Source organism: Aythya ferina, assembly GCF_964211825.1.
Source record: "Aythya ferina genome assembly, chromosome: 1".
Classification (NCBI taxonomy): Eukaryota; Metazoa; Chordata; class Aves; order Anseriformes; family Anatidae; genus Aythya; species Aythya ferina.
Window position 1 is genome coordinate 1,236,851 of NC_140296.1, and position 16,652 is coordinate 1,253,502.

The 16,652-nt window shown below is 50.0% G+C and overlaps 1 protein-coding gene across 1 annotated transcript in view; it reads left to right on the forward strand.

Moving 5' to 3' along the window:
- Positions 1-16,204, forward strand: part of SLCO2B1 (solute carrier organic anion transporter family member 2B1) — a 50,407-nt gene extending 34,203 nt beyond the window's left edge. Inside the window, exons 8-15 of the mRNA XM_084494247.1 lie at positions 499-607; positions 6,057-6,221; positions 7,708-7,900; positions 8,686-8,839; positions 13,062-13,231; positions 14,323-14,387; positions 14,828-14,948; positions 15,675-16,204. Of these exons, the coding sequence (XP_084350373.1) occupies positions 499-607; positions 6,057-6,221; positions 7,708-7,900; positions 8,686-8,839; positions 13,062-13,231; positions 14,323-14,387; positions 14,828-14,948; positions 15,675-15,849 (1,152 nt within the window). The 3' untranslated portion in view covers positions 15,850-16,204. The remainder of the gene's footprint in view (positions 1-498; positions 608-6,056; positions 6,222-7,707; positions 7,901-8,685; positions 8,840-13,061; positions 13,232-14,322; positions 14,388-14,827; positions 14,949-15,674) is intronic.
- The last annotated feature ends 448 nt before the right edge of the window (positions 16,205-16,652 follow it).

Consider the following 16,652-nt stretch of genomic DNA (forward strand, 5'->3'; position numbering starts at 1 on the left):
GCTGATACCAGGGGCAAAGGCATTTGCACAGCTCGGTAAGCACCGAGACTCAGGGGAAATGCTCATCCTCCATCCAAAACCGCAGTGTCCTTCACCTGCTTTAGGTGGACCTTCTCCCGCGGTCCAGGTGCATCTCTCCTGGAGTTTCTGTGTCCGTGGGTATTTCTGAAATGTGATTCAGTGCTGCGTGGAAAGGGGAGAAAGTTGCCTTTTACCCCTGTAACTCAGACGTCTGTGTGGATGCTCTCATCCTGATGGCAGGACGGGAGGGAGGGCGTCTGCCTGGCTTCTCCCAGCAGCCACAGATGCTGCTGGCAGAGCCCAGGACATTTTAAGCTCTGTCTGCAAGAAGTGTGGGCTGCTGTCCGTCCCTCTCCCTTCAGCAGAGAGCCAGGCCATGATTCAGGAGGGGGGTTTTCCCTTCTTTCAGCAATGCAGCTGCGGAAGAGGCGAGTTCAGTGGGAAGGCTGGCAGTGACAAACTCTCTTCTGTCCCCAGGTGACGAGTGGGAAGGAGAGTGGCAGCAAGAAGAGCGAGGATCTGCTCAGCCAGCTCAGGTCAAAGTCTGAACAAGTGCAAAACCTCTCTCTATCCAAGTTCATCAAACGTAAGTCTGTGCATCCTCCTGCTTCGCTGGGATTTTGGTTAACATTTTGGTAACGATCTGGGTGAGGGAACTGAGTGCACCCTCAGTAAGTAAGGTCAGGCACCGGGATGAGCTGCCCGGGGATGTGGTGGAGTCCCCATCCCTGCAGGTATCTAAGAGATGTCTGGATGTGGCACTGAGGGACGTGGTTTAGTGGTAGGACTCGGTAGGTCAGGTTGTTTGGTGGTTTTGATAATCTCAAAGGCCTTTTCCAACCGAAATTATTCCGATTTCTCTGCTCGCACACCCATCCATCCTGGCAATGGTCAGGTTGCAATGCCAGCCTCTTCCTATATAAGCCCTCGGGACCACCTTGTGCTGATCACAGCATCCTTCCAGGGGAGCTCAGCACCATCTCCCCACCTGGGAGCAGTGCCTCATGTGGGCAGTGGGAAATGGGAGCAAAACCTCACCAGAACCCAAAGCCAGGCGGGAAAGTGGGGCCCAAGCAAAGAGCCATGGGAAGGGAGAGAGACAGAATCTCTGATAGAATCACAGAGTTATTCATGTTAGAAGGGACCCTAAAGCCCCCTCAACCCCCTGCCATGGTCAGGACATCCTACCCCCAGCCCAGGCTACCCCCAGCCCCATTCAGCCTGGTCTTGGGCACTGCCAGGGCTGGGGCACCCCCAGCTCCTTGGGTTAGCTTGGGACAGTGATGATCCTGTTCCAGATGCACAACTAGAGCAGGGTTTGCAGCTTGGGTACAATGAGATACTATTTCTCATCTTCCAGGCAATCACAATCCCACCCCAGGTAGCTCTTAGTCCCAAAAAACTCTCCCCAGGTCCCATCCTTCATGGCTGGTGACAATACGACAGCCTGGCTGCCCTGCCTGTCCTGCTGAGGATGGCCAGTGCTGCCTGGAGCCAGGGTCAGAGCAACTAAAATCAGCTGCATCTTTGTGCAGAGTGGTGTTAATCCAGTGCAAGGAGCTTGTCTGGAAATCAGGGGGCTGAGGGAGCCTCTTAGAGCTGAAAGGAATCAGCTGGGCTTTGGTCTCTGTAAGCTACGGCTAAGGGGTCACATTTGTTTGAAAGAAATACTTGGATCTCTGGCAATTACTTAAGGCAAGGAGCCCTACAAAGCCAACCCACGTCGACTTCTTCCATATTCCCTTTCATTTATTAGGAACTCTCTGTTTTAGTAAGCTCAGTGGAAGGCATGCACAGCCAGACGAGCGTGGGCAGGTTTCTATCCTGCTCTTTGAACCCTTTGCTCATCGCAGCCTGATGCTGAGTTAGAGGATCGAGCCAGGGGGGCTGCTCCCCCGCCGAGCTTGCACCATCATTTAGCAAACCAGCGTGCCGAGCTGCACGCCGAGCACACCGGTGCTGGAAGCTCTTGCGTGGGAACAGATTTATGGTGCTCAGATGGGATTTTCACACCAACACTCTGCTCTCTGCCACTGAAAAAAAAAAATGAATAAAAACGAGCTCTCCGTGCCTGGGTGCAGAGAAGGAAATACCTGTGCTCAGGGTTTGCATCCGGGCTGTGTTAATAAATTCATTATTTCTGAGAATTTATCCCCTAAATCCCAGTCCGGAAAATGATGATGTGGCTGCAATTTCGGCCAGGAGAGCAACCTTGCTGAAATCCCTGGGGTTTTCTAATAGCAGCAATTACAAATCTCAGGGCTGGGACTCGCCGAGACATGGATAGAGGCATAAAGGAGAGAATGTTTGTCCCAGGGCTCTTGAGGGCTGCTAGCATTTGTCACGGCAGGGCTCAGACTTTGTGCCCACCAGAGTGGACTGCAGAAAGGAGCTTTTTGACCCAGGATTTCTTCACGAGCCCCTGGCCCTGACACTCCCTTTGCAGGCTGAGATAACTGATGGAGCTCAGCAGATTTGCAGGCCCTTTCAGGAGCAGTGCCCTCCGATCTGCATCTCGTGTCTTCCCCTCAATATTCAGTCCTGTTCCTCCCGTATCCCTCGTACAGAGTCCTCCCCCTGCTTGTTTTCTGAATGCCACAAGCAGGTTGTAAAATGCTGAAAATGCAGCTCCCTCTGCAAACCTGGCCCAAGGCTGAGGAAGCTCCAGGTGAGGCAGCCACTGCCTGTTCAGGCTGTGATTCAGCAGAGCACTTGAAGCTCCTCCTGGAGCAGTGAAAGGATGAGGAATGCCTTTTAGACTTCATCACTTTCTTCAGGCTTGGCAGAGGCGAGCACTGAGTAACTAAGCTGGCCTGGAGGAGAAAGATGTTCAGAAATGCCGTTGAGTCACTTAGTTCGGCTTAAATGATGCAAAATGGAGCATGGTTGTGGAGAAGGAAATGCATTTTGTCATTTGTTCTGTTGCTTCAGTGCACATGGAGATAACAGAGCAAAATAAGGCTTGAAGGATTTTTTGCCACTTATATTATTGGGAACAAAGCGAGGATGGGTTTGAGCCCATCCCAGGGGGTGCTTCGTGTTCTCCGTTTCTCTGCAAGCCACTGGGCTTTAAATCTTTCTGGGACAAGGTGTGATGAGCAGCAGGAGCACTCTGCAAAGCCCTGGGAACTGTGCTTCAAGGACAGGAAGAGCTTTCCCCTCCACAACCAGCAATAACAGGATGGAGCTGTGTACAGGATAAACACTCAGGCAAAGCACTGGGGACCTTTCCTAACAATGAGGTCGATTACCCAAGAAGTGAGCAGGCTCCGCTTGCTGGAGTGATTCAAAACTAGGAAAGTCAGAGCACCGTGGGGAACAGGCTTGGCTCCTGCACAGATGCGCCGGGTGACATTGGGTTGCACCCTGCTCCTCGTACTCACAACGTGCTCCTTCTGCAGCCCTGCTCACAGCAATCAGGGAAGTGGGATTTAGCTAGCTAGAAGTCATTTCCATTGCTAATTTTCAGGCTTCTGTTGAAAACACCTGGGAGGATGTTCAGCTTCTGTTGCACACACTGGGAATTAATCCATTAAAGGTGATCTTCAAAGCAATTAAAACCCGGGGCTTGTGACTTGTTTGTTTCTCTAGGATGCCTAAAGAAGGTTTCAAGGATTTTTTGTTCATTATTTTAAAGTTTTTAGAACTTTTTTTTCCACTTGTTTTTAGTATCTGGCCAGCTTCCTTCCTGGAGCTATAAGGCAGACCAAATTTGTAAGGAGAGGGGGATGGCAAAGGGCAGCAACCTTGCTGCCTCCCAACGTGCTGTGGGAGACCTGCCAGCTGTCCCAGCCTTACAGCTCTGCCCTGGTGACCACAGGGTAAAGACTGGAGAACTTTAGGTAAAAATAAATCCTTTTGTAGATGATTCTTCTGCAAAGAAAGCTGAATTAGCTCTTGGAGGTCTTTCAGCAAGAAAGTGGTCTCATATTTGCAACAGATTTTCCAAGTAAGTTAATTTTTCAACTAAGATTTTCCAGTATGCAAACTAGGCAGAAATATGCTTCAAAACCAGAGACTTCATTGATACTTCAGAGCAAAATCGCCTCCCTTTGTTGAGGTCCACATCAGTGCAGCACCGGGATATTGTCTCAATCCTTCCCTCCCTGGTTGACAGCAGAGCCCCCAGCTCTCCAGCATCTCGGTGTTTCAGGGTCCTTGGCTCTTGGACCCTCCCTAGAGCCCTCGGTTTGTTGCTCCCCAATGCCTCGAGCTGTTTGCCTAACCCTGAGCACAGAGAGTCAAGCTGGGGACACGATGCCCCTGCAAACACGAGCTTTGCCTTTGCCTGCGGGTCACTCCTTGCAGCCACCAATGGGTCTCTGCTCTACGTGTGACTTTTTGGGGACTAAAAGAGCTAAAACAAACACACAGCTTGGGGCAGTTCCCAGGCGAGCCCCAGTTGGTTCTCCCTGCCGCAGCCTCTGCTGGAGCAGATAGAAAGATCATCCCGATTGTTTGTGAGCTGCGGAGAATTAACACCATTAATTTACGGCAGGCCCTCACATTAATCCTCCCCGTTAATTCCTTATCTCTGCTCCAGCATATTGGCTTCCAGAGCCCTCATCTGGGAAGCTCAGCCGCTGTTTGTCTGGAAGTTGCCTTTATGTGTGCCCTTTGCTTGCGTGCCGCAAAGCCGGACGAAGAGCACGGAGGAGGCACAGAATGAGGGGGAGCAGAGGCACGAGCAAAAAGGGGGCTCAGGCTCTGCACGAGGGAGAAATCTCTCCAGGCTGGAGAGCTGCAGCTGGCGGGTGTCAGAGCTCAGCAGCCTTCATCCCGCGGGATGGATGCCTTTGAGCAAAGAGGTCTTTGCTTAAGCAGTGAGGGTTCAGCCACAGGGGAATCTGCTGGTGTTTGTCTTGCCTGTAATCAAAAACATGCATCTTTGCCACTGAAACTGAAAGGACATTAAAACTGCAACCACAGCAAAGAAATAAATTAACTCCTAATGACCTCCCAGCTCCTTTTCATACTTTTTTTTTTTTTTTTTTTTTTTTTTTACAAGAAGCCATGCCAGAAAGTTTCAGGGAAAGGAGCTGAGGCCGTGTTTACTTGGACCATGTGTGCAACCACTCGATGCTGCAGCCCTCAGGACTTGCCCTTGGGCAGTGGGGGACAGATTTCAGCCAGCCCAGGACAGCCCATCCTTTGGAGGCAGGAGATGAGCACAGAGCTTCATCTGAGGCTGAAAAGCTACCCCAGAGCCACTTGGTTTCCTCCTAAGGCATCCCAGGTCCCTGGCAGCTCTAAAATAAGAGCCCGGCAGGAGGTGTTGCTACAGATTTGTCCTCTGCATTAGCAGATGCTCAGGGTTGCTCGAGCACATCGCCCAGGTGTCGAGGCCAGCTATCAGTTTTCTTGGGTCAAGATGCTTCACTCAGAGCTTGCTGACGCCTCCAGGACTTTCCCACAAGACACGTCTTGTTAGACGGCTGCTGTTAGCTGAGAAGGAAGCTACTTTATTTGCAGAAAACTCTTTTTTGGGGGCTGACTGGATTTCCTGGTCCCTGTCCCATGGGTAACAAACAACACCACTGTGTCTGCTCATCCACATCTCTGCCTTCAGCCAAAGCTGTGCTTTTTCTATGGCTGCTACTGGATTACTAGAAGCAGCCAAAAATGCTCTGATGGGAAGAGTTTTCCCTTAGAAATGGCTCATTTGTTTACCTCAAAATGCCGTGCAGGACAGGATTTATTTTGTCAACATTTTCAAGCAGATGATTTCCACATTTTTTGTTTTGCAGTGCTCAGGCATTCAGTTTCTGTAATGTCCTGATGCTTTCTCCTGACTTCTTCACGTCCACTTTGTCACACAAGCCTGAAATTGTAAACCCTGAAAGAAAGAACACATTCTGACCTTTATGAATGAAATCTTTGGAAGAGCTCACTCCTCCCAAGTAGTTAATTCTGCATAATAATAATAATAATAATAATAATAATAATAATAATCAGGGAAATTCAATGCCTTACCATGAGTAATACTTTGCCATTCACCTCTCCTGGATACAGCAGATTTCTCCTTTTCCTTTCAGACTTTCCTATGGTCCTGCTGAGGAACCTCCGCCACCCCGTCTTCCTGCTGGTGGTGCTGGCTCAAGTCAACCTCTCAGCCATGGTCGCTGGTTTGGCAACGTTCATGGGGAAGTTCCTGGAGAGACAGTTCTCCCTCACGGCCTCCTTTGCCAACATGATCATCGGTAAGTGTTGCTGTCACGCTCAGGGGCTTGCCAGCTTCTGAGCTCCTCTTTGAAAATCATCTGGAGATGATTGAAGGAGCAACTCTCCCTCCAGAGCTGCCAGTCTCCTTCCATCACCTCCAGAGAGACACAGCGCGAGGTCCCTGCCTGTTTCACTTCTCAGGCACTAGCTACCTTCTTTCCTTTACCTCCCACCTGGCCTTGCTCAGATAAAACCTGTTAAGACCTGGGAAATACTTATCTAAAGCAGCTCGCTATATTCAAGGAGAGGAGATGAATTCATTGCATTAAAGGAGCAAAGAAACATTGTGTTTGAATTGTGCACATTTCTATGGAAGGGATTACTTTGCATTAATCATTAGTTATGGTTCTTTTCAAAAGTAGAGAGCAAATAAAATGAAAAAGAGCAAAAATCCACGCTTGCATTCTGGAGACACTTTTGCAGCAAGAGACCAGCCTGGTTGGTGTGCTAATCCTCTCTAAGCTCTTCAAAATGTTTACTATCGTTGGACTAATTGCTCATAAAAGTTGGGCTAATTTCTTGCTGTTGGCATTGTTACGAAGGAAAAGGAGAAGTTGTAAGCAGGATATGCTCTCCTGAGACCAGACTGCTTTAACTTGCATTGCAATACCCAGAATGTACGACCCTGGGCTCGGACCTGCCTGTGCAAGCTTGTTGTGGTAACACAAATATGAAGCTTGCAATCCACTGGAGCATTCTGAGGTCTAGACAACAGACAAAGAAGTATTTTAAATGTATTTTTAAACAATGCATCCTCAGAGTAAGTATCTCCTAAAGTCTCTAACAAATAAATCCGAAGAATGTAAGCAGATTGGAAGATTACATGCTGAAGCAGTGGTTCCCAGGCTTGATTTACCCTTTAAAGGGTGTTACTTGTTAAAGATGTGCACTGTATTTCTCATATGGATCTACCCAGTAGCTCTCCCAGCTGCTGCTTCATCATTCTCTGTTATACAAAAAGCTTTCTGTAGCTGGAAATCCTTTCCTTCTGTGGGTACTTATGGGCTGCAGGCCACCTCCCTGTTGATTTTTTGATGAATTAAACACGTATCCCAATATAAGGTGGGTTTTTCAAAACTCCAAGTCCATCATGGTAATGTTCACAGTCTTGTAATGATGACAACAGAAGCAGCCACATTATTATATCAATGTTTTCATTATGCAGAAATTAAATATCCTCTCTGGGTTTACTTGTTATTTCCTCCTGTCTGAAAAAAAATCACGTTTGCTGGATTAATCACAGTTTTACACTAGCTCCTCCATCTCCTCCATGCACTGTTTGCTGCAGGAGCCAACTGTCCTTGCAAAGCTGCTTTCTGACCTTAGCATTATTCCAGCAGTCTCTCTGCAAAACCCTTGGTCCCCTCCAGATCAGTGATGCTGAAAAAAATAGAAATCCCACGATAAATCCTCTGGGCCTGAGATGGCTCGGAGGATGGATACCAAGGACCTGTCTTTTCCCAGGTGCTGTGAACATCCCTGGGGCGATGGTGGGCATCGTGGTGGGTGGTGCCATCCTGAAGAGGTTCCAGGTGTCCCTGAAGCAGTGCAGTGCCATGTGCGTCCTGGGCATGCTGCTCTGCCTGCTCGTGGCCTTCCCCCTTCTCTTCCTCGGCTGCCCCACGCAGAAGGTCGCCGGTGTCACCTACAGTGAGAGGTACCAACAGCACTAACGGGGCTGGGATGGGTGGCTGCTGGTGGTGGGGGCATCACTATTGGCCCCCCCAGCTGCATGCTTGGGGGCTGAGATGGGAGTTAGGGGTTATATATACCCAGGGCTGGGGTTATTCCCTCTGCAAAACGCTTAACAAGCTAGGAATTTACATTTTTGTGAATAAAGCCTGAATCTGCTGTGTCCTTACTCGTTCTAGCTTCATTGACTGGTTGTGAAACCCGAGCGAATGCTTTCTTTGGCACAAATAGTGCAGGATACAAATTTCATCCTGGAAAGCCTGGCGTGCTACTCATGAGGCCAGTAATGTGGCCAGAGGCCAGCCTAAGGAGTGTACCCTCAGAGCCAGAGCTTCTTCCCTGCACTGCCTGCCCTCTCCAAAGGCTTGATCCGGGTTTCTACGAGCTGATCCGTGCACATCCCATAGTGAGAGCTGGCTCGAGCCCTGTGCTCTCCACCTCCCACAGCCAGGCATCGCTGCCCTCACCCTGCATTTAGGGCTGGGAATGCAGAATGAAGGAAGTGGGCAACTCCCACGACTATTGGTGGTCAGGATGTTTTTCCTGGACATTGAGCAAAGGCTCTGTGGCTTATAGTGGAATTTCTATGCATCCTTTTTTTTTTTTTTATGGGGGAGCATTAAACAATCAATGTTTCTTTACTAATCCCCAAGTAATATCTCCAAGTAATAATCCCCCAAAATATCTCCCATATAAGATGCATGCTAATGATGCTCAGTACCACGCATTTATACGTTCTTTCTGTTGTAGCTCTGACTTTGGGCTCCACACCTTGGAGTGCAGCTTCCATTGTAACTGCCCCGAAAAAGCCTACAACCCCATCTGCGGCTCTGACGGTATCGAGTACATCTCGCCCTGCCACGCTGGCTGTGAGGTCGTGAATATCGACAACAATTCAGTCCTGGTGAGTTATTCCCACCGAGCCAGTGTCCTGGCTTGGGACAGCTGATGAGTGATGATCAATGCAGCACCCAGGTCCATCAGGTCCTCTGATGTTCGTTAGCATTGTACCAGGTCTGTGTCACCTTGTGGGATGAGCAGGGGAAGGTTGAGAAAGTCCCAGGAAAACCCCTTGTAGACGGTGTCTCTTAGCACTTTCTGTCTAGCAGAGCCCATGCCAGCACTGGTTCTTGGCCAAGGCAGCAGGCAGAGAGCTTCCAGATATTCAGCCTCTGAGGACATCGAGGTGTCCTTGCTCATCCACTGCTTCACCCCAGCTTGGGTTCTGCACCATGGACCCAGCTGCAAAATCTCCCTTGTTATCCGGGAGCTTGAGTGGACTTCTTGCACAATTGACACAAGGACCTTCTGCTTTCCCTTCATCCTAAATTGTGACCAACAAGGTCACCTCCTTTAGCTGCGTGTCCTGCACTGAGGGAAGGGGGCTAAGCACTTTGGTCACCCAGTGTGACACCTCTCATACTCAAGGGACGCTTTCTCCATGGGGTCAGCTGCCCCCCCCTCCACCAGGCTCCTGCTGTGAATTGGCTAATCCGCGTTCCTTGAGTAGGGACCTATGGAAACCAGGCTCCTAATTCAGGCATCAAGTTCTCTGAAACAGGTTGAGGTCTGAGTGCTTCCATTTTTGCAAGGTGTGAAGGCAAAATAGCAACGCAGGTGGCACAATTTCATGTAGCTCTGCTTTCCTGCAGCAGGCATCACCAAAACTGCTCACCCAATACTGTTTTCTTTGGCTAGACACAAAATGCTGCTCAAAGATTAGAGTGAATGAGTTTTCAAATAATCTGTCTAGCTCTGTTTCTTCTCCTCATGCTGTCAGCAACTGTGCAGCACACCCATGCTAACCATGCTTGGACTGACCCAGGCCATGGTGGCTTTGGAGTTTATGCAGCAAAATGCAAAACTGTCCTCAGCTCAAACTGCCTCCCCTGAAGTGTAGGGGTGAAATATTAGCCCAAAACACACAGCTGAAACCTACAGTGGGGAAAAATGACCCAAGTGTTTTTATCATATAGCTTATTTTAGTGGTGTTGCATGCCATACCATACATCAGGCATCTGTAGATTGTGTATAGGGATGAAGAGAGAAGAGGTAAATCTTACTTTTGGGGACTCTTTTAGCAATTCTGTATGCTCTGGGCAGGCCAAACCTAGAGGGACCATTGCTCCAGCTCACATACCATTGACATTTAGCATGATTTCTCTCCCATTTTCAGGCGGGGAAGACTTGTCCCAGGGCTGGGCTTTCACTGAGCCCTTTGCCTGTTGGGTCTCCAGGCAATACGGCTCAGCGAATGCATAATAAGGAAATCTCTGCCAGTTCAAAAACCTAGCTGAAAACTGTTAGCAATGCATACAGGGTAAATGGTTTTCCGCCGTGTTCTTGGCACAGGATACATTAGCAGCGTGGGACCGCCTGGGCACTTTTTAGCTGCATTTTGTTAATTAACAGCACTTCATTTTAATAACATTTACATTTTCTGCCAGAGCTTAGTCCCCAGTGTGCTTTTATGCACTCCTGTGCCTGCCTTTTGTACAGCAGATCCTTTTCAACTGCTTCTTCCTTGGGAAAGACATCTCCAGCCCTTTGACATCCCCTGCTCCTGGACATCGCCCAGTCCTCTAGTCATTTTAGGTATTGTTGCATGCAGCCACAACAAAATAAGGGCTCCTTTTACGGTGCCATGAAAACACTTTTTTTTTGGAAAGCCAGAGATATTCCTTCCTTTAGCACTGAGCCCATTTGCCAAACCTTCTTTCCAAGTATTGATGAGCCTTGGCCCAATTGTGAAAGCTTCCTCCACACAGGGACTGCACCCCAGCGTGGGCGCCAAGCCCTGGGCCAGCATGAAGAATCTGGACCGTGCTACATTTCCCTGGGGTGCAGTGATGGGGCTGCAGATGCTGGGCTTTGCTTCTTTACCATGCTGGACTCGGAGCTGAGCTCAGGCATCTACAGAGCAAACCTCAGCCCTGGGCACCTGCAGACTCCTGCAGGGTGCATCCTGCCTCACCATCCAGGTCGTTCATGAATGATACCCAGGACTGAGGGTACCTCTGTGCCATGGGGTTTGTCTCTCATAAAGAAACCCATCACAAATTGCCATGGGTGGTGGCTGGGACATCCCTCTGCTGCCAGCTGGTCTGTGGACATCCCAAAATGCGAATGGCTGCAGGGTCTGAGCTAGGGATAAAAAAAAAAGCGAAGAGAAAAGCATGCACAGTTGGATGGGAGCCTCTCTGCCTCTTAAGAAAACAATTACCCAATGTTTTTTTTGGGCACACCACTCTGACAAACCCGGGGCTGGCCACCTGCCATCCAGCAGCCCCTTCCTGCCCAGATTCACCGCCCAGTTGTGGGGATGCTCTCGGTTTTCCTCCTCATCCCACTGCTCCAGTGGTTGTCCCAGCAGACAGAGCAGCCTTGTGGCACCATGTCCCAGACGATGACTCTCACTGGGATGGGCCACCCATGGCTTTGTGGCTTCTCCCCCCTGCTCAGAGGGTTTTGCAACTGGGCTCATGCTCCCTGCTCTGAAATCCTCCAAGAGTTCAGATGAGAGAAGCAGAGCATGGCTTTTGGGCTCCACTCCAGGCATCTACAGCCCTTTTTAGCCGTTTATATTTATGCAACTGCCCTAAATGTTGTGACTGACTCTCTGGAAAAGGTGGTGATCACACAGATCAACAGAGCTTTAATTTATCTAATTGCTTTTCTTTTTTTTTTAACGGCTTTGGCCCAAACTCATCTCTGCTATCATGGACACTTATCTATGGAGGGGTTAGATCATCCTCTTGAGACCCACATCTCCTTCGATGACTGCAGAAGGAGCCTGGTTTGGTTTAGCTCACTTCCGATGTCTGGAGGAGATAAATCCCGGTCTTAATTTGAAATATTAAATCCTCTTTCCTGGAGGTGGGAGGAGGGGCTGCGTCCCCTTTCATCCCAAATCTTCCCCCTGCTCTCAGCAAGGAGCAGATCCTTGTGGATCCCTTGTATAAGAATCAGTCACGCTGCTTCCCTTGGCAGTGATGGGGAGCGGGGAAGTCTGTCCCCCTCAGGGAACTCCAAGATCACACCCTCTTTATTTAAAGGTCTCTTCCAAATAATGAGTTTTTCAGGGAAAATAAACAAGTAAATAAATAAAAAAGAACGAGAATTATAACTAAAAGCTGGAGAAATAGAAGAAAATCTCATGCCTTGCCCGGGGCATCCTTCCTTTGCAAACGGAGTGCCGCTTATTTATGACCCTCTCTCAAAGGTGAGGTTTTGCATTTTCTCCCAGGAGCTGTTTCCTGGTTTAACACCGCACTGAGCCTGGGTGTAAAGCTCCTGGGTGCTGCAGGGGGGCTGCTCCTCTGCCCACTTTGGCTGCCAGCCCTGCCCAGCATCGCCCTGGGGTGCAGGATCTCGCAGCCAAACCCCCTGCAGGAGACAAGCTGGGGATGGAGGATGGTGCCCAGTTGCTCCCCTGGAGATTTCTGCCCCAAAAATATAACGCAAGCCAGCGAGCTCACGTCAGGTTCGAGTGTTTTATCAGCTGCTGGTGAGACTGTTCCGTGCCAAGAACCCAGATTTACTCACGATGCCGGAGCATTCAGCTGACAAATGATGGCATTAAATAAACCCGTGCCCAAGCATCCTCGGTGCACAGCAGGCGGGGATCAAAAGGACGGGGAGCACGAGCCCAGAAGGATGGCTGCAGGGGTAGGAAGGCAGTGCTGGGGCTCAAGTGGACAAGACAAGGATGTGTCAGGGTTGGGAGCACGTCCAAGTGTCTCTGGAAGCACAGACATGGAACCAAAGCCCCACTGTGGGCCCAGCTCTGCTTCCCCATCAGCCAAAAGAGCTCACACATGCGACATCCTAGTGATGCCCATGGGATCTGGTGGGACTGGACCTCCTTCCAGAGGGGACAGCGTGTAGGGAGCTGGATGTGGGGATGGAAAAATGTGTTTCCTCATCCGCTCAGCCTGCTACCCTCTGTCAGATTCATTATTTCTTTTTATTTCCCAGCTCCCAGTAGTGTTGAGTGCTAATTACCGCTAATTATTTACAGACAAAACCCAAACACCCGCCCTCTCTCTGACAGCTGGCAGCGATCCCTGGCATCCCCACTGCCGTGATCAAATGAGCAGCCTCTGGTTTTCCTCTCCCCTTTGCAGAATTACACCAACTGCAGCTGCATCTCCAGAAACGGGCCGGGGGGCTTCGCCAAGCCTGGTACCTGCGGCACCGACTGCTCCCACCTGCTCCTGCCCTTCGTGGTGCTCTCCTGCGTGGCAGGGATCCTCGCCAGCACGTCCCACACGCCGTCCTTCATGCTCATCCTCAGGTGGGGACACCGGGGTGGCACGGGGCTGGGTGAAACCCCTGGGTGCTCCTCCGAGGACGCGGAGAAATTGGGGAAACCGAGGAGCGGGGAGGAAGGGTCTCTCTGGGGGATTGGAGGGTTGAATCACCCCCATGCTGAGCCTCGTGCCCTGCTTCCCCCAGAGCACGGGGTGAGCAGTTCCTCCTGCTGTTTTTATGGGTTTTGGCACATGTTGGTGGGGCTAAAGGAGATCAGGGCTTCCCTGCCCCTCTCCTCTGGCCATGCACGTGGCAGACCATCTTCCCCCTTTGGTCCCACAGCCCTCCTGCTCCTTCTCCCCACCCACGGCTGATACCTCAGTAACGAGCCATGCCATTAATTAATCACTTTTTAATGCAGCTCTGTGTTAAGCTAGGAGGTTTAATTGCACATCATATATAAATGATACCTTCAAGCCCATTTCCATGGTTAATGCACTCAGAACAGTTGCTTTTCAGGGAGGAGCTGTGGTTAAAGACTATTTTTACCTCGACCCCCAGGCAATATTAAATCACTATTTATGCCACGAGTGAGCTCTGCATATGCCAGAGAGAGAGGAAAAGGTGTGCTGCTGCTTGGGGTGCTCTCGGTGTGACCCTGGCAGGAACCACAGCCCAAAATGGGCTGAAAAAAACACTGGGGTGCCACCAAAATATATCCTGGGACAACACATCACAAAAAAAAAAGTCACATCCTCAACGGGTAAATCACTTGTTCAGTTACAGAAAGCCATCTTTGTTCAGCAGAACCAGTGGCTATAATGTTTGGGTTTCACTCATACAGACTCTTTAAATTAAAAGCAAAAATACTTGGCCGAGCTCCTCCCTGTTTCCTGCGGGGCCGGGTAGGTTTTCCAGGCCAAGAAAAGACTGCGGTGAGCTTCCAGCCCTAGTGAATGAACCGACCTCCTTTCTGCTGACCTCAGTGGGAACTGCCCCGGGTTCCTGGTGGTTGAGCTGGAGGGTGACTTTCTGGTTGGGGGTGCGATGCCAGGGAGGGAAATATCCATCCTTGCATAAGAGCAGCAGGGCACGCTTTCAATTTTATTCATTTTAATATTATTTTTTTTTCAGGAGCATCCAGCCCGAAGACAAATCGTTTGCCGTTGGGATACAGTTCATGCTGCTGAGAATTTTAGGTAAGTTAAAATCTGTTGAAATGTCACCCTGGAAAATCATGGCAGCTCTTTGGAATTTATGTGGATTTCGTCCCTGAGCTGTCCCAGGGCCGCTGAAATGTTCTCTGTGCAGATTTTCACACTGTTGTAAGCCTCCCAGGCTGTGCGTGGTGGGGAGGAGAAGAGGCATCTCCATCGGGGTGCATCTGTGTGGCTAAGTGAAGGAGGGCAGGGAGTGAATTTGGGTCCAGGAGGACAGCCTCTGGCTGGGTACCAACACTCCCACGTTTTCCCCCATGTATCAGGGTGGCTGCAAATCACATCCCCCCGATCCCACAGGATATTTTTCATGTGGTGGGAATTCCTTTTCACCCAGAGACCCCCAGAACTGCAGCCAGATGGGGCTGGGTCTGTCCCAAACAGACGTTCCTGTGCCATAACAAAGCCCCCTCTGCTTGCAGCATGGATGCCAGGACCCGTTCTGTACGGCAGCGCCATCGACACCACCTGCATCCTCTGGGAGAAGAAGTGTGACAGGAACGCAGCCTGCAGATACTACGACAACAACCTCTTCAGGCACAGGTAGGGCTGGTGGTGGGGACGAGGGATGGGGAGAACGTGGCCTTTTATGCCACGGGAGTGCCCTTAATAACGTGCTCTTATGGTCAGCCCTGAAGTGGTCAAGCAGTTGGACTTTTCATGGTCTTTGTAGGTCCTCTGCTAATTCACAGTGGTGTCCAGGAAAGGCTTGGAGGGAAATCATTGGCAAGAGCCAAAATTATGCCAAGGACTGTGCCCCTTCACCACCACTCAGCGCTGCATCACCCCTCAACACTGCTTGCAAGCTGGTGTGGGGTCCCTGTAGGATGCTTTGCACCCTAGGGTCTGTCTTCCCACAGGGAGACACACAGAGGACACCAAAACTGATTTGTGCACCCTGGAGGGGCTGGAGGGGAGCTGTAGGTGTTTTTCCATTCCCACTGCAAATTCATCCTTGCTAAACGAGTCCCTGCCCGGTAGCTGCAGCAAGTCCTGTTCACCCTCAGCCCCAAGACATGTTTTTATCTGCCTCCTTTTTACCAGGAGATGTGATCTGTTAACCCAACACCAAAGAGGTTTGATGGCTATTCCTCTTCTTTCTGCCATCCTCCTTAGGAGCCCAGATTGCAGCTGAGTGGGGCCAACTCTGCCCAAGCAACCCAACCCCATGCTCGGAGTCTTCTGGGTGCCTGGGGATGTTGGGTTTTGGTGCTTGCTTCACACAGCAAAGCCCTTCCTGCCCTGATTGATTGTGTTTCCACACCACAGGTATCTTGGTCTCCAGTTTTTCTTTGAGGTGGGTGCTTTCCTGTGCTTCGTGACCGTGTATATGATCCTCAGGAGGCAGGAGATGGAAGCCAGGAACGTACCAGAGACAAAGACAGACCCGGAGAAGAAGAAACTGACAGAAAGCACCACAAAGGGCCCAGAATCCAAAGTCTGATGTCGAAAATGTGAATGGTCATCCATGCCCAGGGAGGCGAAGCTGTGTGAATCACCCTGCACTCGAACTGTGAAGGATGGATGCTCGGAGTGATGGACAATGGGGCTGCTTCCCACTTTCCTCTGCAGTGCCTTGGGAGCCCGTCCACGCATGAGTGGTTCAGGTGGCACCTTCACGGGGGGTAGTTCACGCACATTAACCTTTGGACATTGCAATTTTCTGGATTTTTATCCTTCAAAGTGTTTGTTCCCACTGACAGTCTCAGCGACGCCAGCACTGACCATAAACCAGAGACCTGAGAGTTGTTGGCTTTTTTTTTTTTTTTTTTTTAATAAATGGTTTTTACAAAAAAAGTGTTTTGTAGTGAACCCTTGAATGATGATCTGTCCTTGCTCCCCCAAAATGCTAATTATTCTTGTTCCTTCTGCTCTTGTCAGATGTTCTCTATCCTTGAAGGCTTCACCCAGCTGCAGGCTTGTAGCACCTTGGCAGCATAGCCACATTTTGCAGTAATAACAAAAATAACTTATTTTTGCCTTATCTTGCCACAGTACCTTATTGAAGTACATAACATTAAGGTTCCTTCCCATATTCTGGTTTGGGAAAAGCAGAACTTTTCCCAGGGGTGCAGGACCAGAAGGGGAGCCCAGCCCTTTTGCAGGCTGAGCAAAGCTCGTGGTTAATGGGTTTGCCCACAGAGCAGGCAGCCTCGCTGTGCTCCTTGAAGGGGTTGCTGTCAGAGGCAGCCGTAATTATGAGGCAAAGGTCGAGCCTGGTATTATTTTGGTGCAGCTTCCCCTATT